General features: G+C 34.2%; 1 protein-coding gene across 1 annotated transcript; it reads right to left on the bottom strand.

The window, feature by feature from the left end:
- Window positions 1-361: 361 nt before the first annotated feature.
- On the bottom strand, window positions 362-5,121 carry LOC120266533 (oligopeptide transporter 1-like). The gene is made up of 7 exons (XM_039274173.1): window positions 4,963-5,121; window positions 4,427-4,881; window positions 3,077-3,174; window positions 1,827-2,399; window positions 1,474-1,732; window positions 1,161-1,343; window positions 362-1,059 (listed from the first exon to the last, which is right to left on the bottom strand). The coding sequence occupies exons 1-7, from the start codon at window positions 5,012-5,014 to the stop codon at window positions 439-441; spliced, it is 2,241 nt and encodes a 746-aa protein (XP_039130107.1). The 5' UTR covers window positions 5,015-5,121; the 3' UTR covers window positions 362-438.
- Window positions 5,122-5,501: the final 380 nt, after the last annotated feature.

Genomic DNA, 5,501 nt, shown 5'->3' with positions numbered 1-5,501 from the left:
TATGAACAATCCACTACACATACCTCTTTTATTTAGATCTTAGCCATACAATATAAAACAATCAAATTTTCAATTTCTCTCATAGAAGTCAAATATTTTTACTGCTACGCTATTGCGATAATGGTTAATCTATACAAATTAATTTGTCAATGATTTTTTGTCTACTAACACCATATTCCCTCATAGAGTGTTCATATTCGCCGAGAAAATGAATTTGAGCTTCGTATCAGTTTATTCACACCCCAAGCACATGACTTGTTGATATTTAATTGAAAAAAAAAAATTTGACTTTAAATTGTCCATCATTCTTATTTCTTACAAAGAGACAGAATGATATTCCAGTTTTGGACCCAAATCAAAATACTCCATCTAATCCCCATATAATTTAACCATAATAATTTCATATAACAGCATATAATTAAATAAGCAAGGATGTAGTTAGAAAACAGGACAACCATCAACAACAACACCAGGAGCAGTAGGACAAGAAGCCAAGGGACAATGATCATCAAGCACCAACCCCCACCACTGCACACCTTGAATGTTCTTAACCTGCAGAGCAAAATAAGACAATATAGCCATGAACGCCACACCAGCATCCAGTCCAGCAGAGAGCACATAGTTATGCTTTGCCCACCACCCTTTGTATCTTCTATACACCACAAAGTTAAAGAAGATGCCCACAGCTCCCCACATTATATAGTTCACAGCTCTGGCCGGCGGCATCATGCTGGTAGCACTGAGGAGAACCGGCATGTTAATGAGTTTGATCCACTTCTTCTCAGGAAAAGCAACAGAGAGGAGCCAGATAGGGAAAGGGAGGAGAAGTCCAATGAGGAAGAAGTAGTTTATGTTCTCGTAGAGGCCTAAAGACCCGAACATGCGCTTCGGGGCGACAACGCCCCAAATGATCGATGCGCTGAAGAAGACGGCGTCACCGGGGCACGTCCATGGACTTCCCTCCGGTAAGTTGGCCGGATCACAGATGTGATCAACTGATTCCAGTAGCCACCATGCTGTGCCAAAGTACACTGATGATGCTACTACTGTTCCTACTAACTGTAAATTAGTTTTAACAGAATCAGTGAATTAATCAGACACAAAAAGTTTTATAAATAATTAAAATAATAATAGTAATAATGAAAGATGAATGGTATGACCTGAACAATGAACATAGATTTGGGAGGGATCTTCATGTAGTGGCCAAGCTTGAAATCTTGGAGGAACATGATGGCTTGTGACATGCTTATGTATCCATAGGTTTTGAAGGCCACATTGGCCAGTGGCTTGCCAGGATACAAGTACCCTATTATCAATTCTGTTATCACATTCAACCCTGGTTGCTATTCAATCAAATCAACGTAGATATCACCAACCATAGTTAGTTTAGTTAGTTAAGTTAGTCAAACATTATAATATTACTTTTATTATATATATTTATATTTATGCAAAAGTGAAGGCTCAATTGCTTACTTGATTGGTGGTGGCTGTGATGATGCCAATGGGGAGGGTGTAAACAAGAGCAAGAGCTCCTGCAAGAAGAACACCCCAAAAAGGAAGTTGAAGTTGTTTGCCAAAGCCCTCCACAGAGAAGATTGCTAGAGCTAACATGCAAACCAAGATGGTGTAGAACCACCACTGAGGAACAACTTCATAATTCTTCTTCATTATTCTTGTATGCACATCTCCAAACTGATCTGAAAATGCTGCCTTTGTTTGCCTCCAAATACTCCTGATATTCATGTATGAGAAATATGGGACAAATACATTAATCAAATGGGATGAATTATATATATATATATATATCTATATATTATTAAGCTTACTTTCCATGAAAGAGAGCAACGTGAGAGAGAGTGGCAGCAAGGGTGGCAAAGCTTAAGCCATATGTGAAAACAAAGAAGGTACTAAGATTAACTTGGCCAATTTGGTCATAACCATGTTGGCTAAAAGAGAATGTCTTAGGATCAAGAACAGCATTGAAATTATAAGTGCTGCCATTGGCTTGGTAGACATGAGAAGAGAAAATGGGGAAGTTCTTGGCATGATAAGTGTTAGTCCAATAACTGATAGGAGTGATAACATAGAGAACAATGACAAAGCCAACCATGACATTGATGATGGCAAAGCCAGGAGTGGCTAAGGGGCTGCCGAGAAAGCCGGCTACGGTGGACCAATCGAGGGCAAAGGAGCCGAGGCCGAGACCGTAGAGGCCGGAGCCGAGCTGTTGGGCGGTGATGGAGGAGGTCCAGAACCAGCAGATGAAGGAGAGGGCAGTGATGGATGGGAAGAGGTAGTTGGGGATGATGTAGTAAGCAAAGCTGGTGATGAAGACCATGAGAAAAAATTGAAGTCTTGTTAGTCCTCCTTTGGGTCTTCTCTCTGCTTCATGCAATGCTCTGCATGTAATTTCATTCATTCATTCATTCATTTGTATAGAGGAAATTGATAAAAAAAATATTTTCAAGAATTATAAACATTATCAAATTATTTGAAATCGCGTACCTAATATTATTTACTGGAAGATTTATATGTCGAAATCTCTGTTCTCAATATTGACAAAAAAATTATGAAAATTAACTGTTTGTTTGTATGTATCTTATTTATATATGCATGAAGTTGGCGAGGGAGTGTTGTGGGTAATTTCATATAACTATTAATAATAAAATTGTTGTTAAAATCAATGGATTGATGCCACAGAGTCTTAAAAAAAAGCCAAACTAGAAGGACCGACTACTACTACTAAACACAATCTGGAGTTCTTTAAACACTTTATTAGACGGAAAAAAGACTAGCAATGTAAAGGAGAGAAGCTTAGTATCTTGTTTGGTAGGTAGTTTCTTAGGTCTCTTCGGAGCCTAATGACTCATTTTATTTTTTTCTAGGTTTAATATTTGTTTTTGTTGTTATTTTGTTTTGTTCTGCCTGTGAACATTGTGTTCGTTATTGTTGTTTTTTGTCAGGTTTTCACACAGCCTGTGAATAGTGATGTTTTTTATTTTTTATTCTTGATACATGTGGTTTATTTAATTTATAAAAAAATATATTTTTTTAAGAAATTAAAAACAAAATAGACCTGAAAAGTGAAACTTGAACTAGATTTGCAGGCCACCACATGTAAGGGGAGTCTACAAGGAATTTTCTGAATACGCCAGCCCATCCATATCCCATCATCTGGTTATTATTAAAAAAAAACAACAACAACATTAATGTATAGAGCATTGTAATGAAATGAATCAATGATATATCATAGTCGAGTTCAGTAGAAATTTTGTTTTTCCATATAAAAATTAAAATTTTTATATTATAATATATCATTAATTGTGAACTAATGTAATGAAATTACATAAGATCTATATAATAATAATGAATGTGTTGTGATTTATATATATATATGTATTAATTTGCAATCTAATGAAATTACCTAAAAGGCATGACACTTAAACACCAAATTTATTTATTTAATTGTTTCCTTAAGTTGTTGGATTACATTAAGATTTTAGCAAATGCGCAAACTAATTAATAACAATGATAATAAAAGTACAAAACCTTAAGATACATAAAATTTATCTAAACTTTTGGAATTATTTTCTAAGCTCCAAATATTATATAAAAATTACAAATGAAGACAGACAAGAAACTCATTGTACCCATGAATGTCATCAAATTTTCTTTAATTTATTTTTAAAAATATATTTGATATTTAACAATATTGGTATAAATAAATAAATTAAAATCTTTGCACCGGCTAAGCAAAAATATATATATATATATATTTGAATATAATTCTTTTATATATTGATGAACATCATAAAAGTATTTTTTTTAAAAAAAATTTCAAGTGCTTGTACAACCCTAGAAGGACGCATTCTATGTGAACCTAGCTACACCATCATTCATCTTCAAGAGCTCAACTGTTATTATGGTTGGCTTTAACGTGAAACCATCAAAGCATCAACTCACTTTTGGTATACCATATATTTTGTTGTTCTAAATTTTGAAAAAAAAGAAAACCCTTATAAAAAAACACTAAAAAAATAAAAATTTAAAAGAATTTTCAAGTAAAACCTTTTTTTTTTTGTTAAATGAAGACAAACCTCACACTCTAAACTGTGATTTGAGAGAGAGAGGAAACTTTGATTTTTTTGGCTTGGAAGAAGAATAAAATACCGATTTTTCCTGGGAGAGTTACTTCAATAGTTATATTTAAATATTAAATCAATTCAAAAGAAAATTTTTTTTCATTCTTTTCATATTGTTTATTAAAAAAAGAAAAAAGAAAAACATATATAGATAGAGGCAAACTTTATAGAAAAAGAAAGGACAAAACACAAACAAATGGTACAAAAACAAGTTGAACTACTTATTAGATGAAAAGGAAGACTAGCACTAGCAAAATTAAGATAAAGAAAAAGAGAAGACTTACTTGTGTAGTTTGAGTCAACAACATGGCAGCCAATGGATTCAAGCTAACCTTATAGAAAGCCTTGACAATTGTGATGATATTAACAGCATAAACAGAGTTTGAACCAGAGTTGGCAAAGATGGTGATCAAGACATGTTCTTTAAGGTTGAATGGCCCTGGATTGAGTGAGAAAGACCACCCTACAAGAGGCACCTTTACGACGGTGGCCGGAAGCCATTTGGCCATAAGCTTGCCGACCGGTAAGACGGCGATTTGTGCCGATACCGAAGATATATACAATGCATTTTGTCGATACCCGAAGAATTGGTTCAAGAAGGCGAGAAAAGCACATGATATAAGCCCGAGTGACCATGTGCGGAATGTAAGTGCCGGTAAGGTAGGATCATCTGTGATCGGCACAGTTAACCGTACTTGCTCTATCGGATTATCATTCATCATTTCTTCTAGTTTCGCCACTGTTTATACATCATAAGAATATATTTTATAAGCATTTATTTATAATCAGAATTTTGCAAAAAAAAAAAAAAATTATATACCTTTTCCCGGTGGTGGTTGTTCAAGAATATCATCGGCGGATATTGATTTCATCGTCGGAGACTTTTATAGTTTTTGAAAAACACTGTGATGAAGGAGAAGGTATTTGGGTGGGGAACTAATTTATATAAAACTTTTACTTTCTAAGGGTGCTCAGAAACGCTCCATACTCTATTATATATATATACTATATATATATATATATATATAGAAATATGGAAGGATATCATGTATCACAGGAAATGCAACTGGAATATTAATTGGCAATTAATAGGAATACAAGGGAAAATGAGAATGTTGTGAATTCCGGAAATGGAAGGATGATTCAACAAGTTTATTGCTTGAAAACATGAGATTCTATTAAAGAAAGGTCTCTTGTTAGGGTTTTTGGACTGGCATGCAAAGAATGTGGGATCTTTGGCCAACTTTTCTTTTATAACTAGCTTAATGGAGGTATTTTGGGGCACATTATTATATTCAGTAACATGGCTGGTTGCATGCCATTCATGAAAATTAATATCTTTAATGTGATTGCAAGAAG

The sequence above is a fragment of the Dioscorea cayenensis genome, chromosome 8, assembly GCF_009730915.1.
Source record: "Dioscorea cayenensis subsp. rotundata cultivar TDr96_F1 chromosome 8, TDr96_F1_v2_PseudoChromosome.rev07_lg8_w22 25.fasta, whole genome shotgun sequence".
Classification (NCBI taxonomy): Eukaryota; Viridiplantae; Streptophyta; class Magnoliopsida; order Dioscoreales; family Dioscoreaceae; genus Dioscorea; species Dioscorea cayenensis.
Note: the sequence above shows the minus strand (reverse complement) of the source record. Positions and strands in the feature narration are given on the sequence as shown.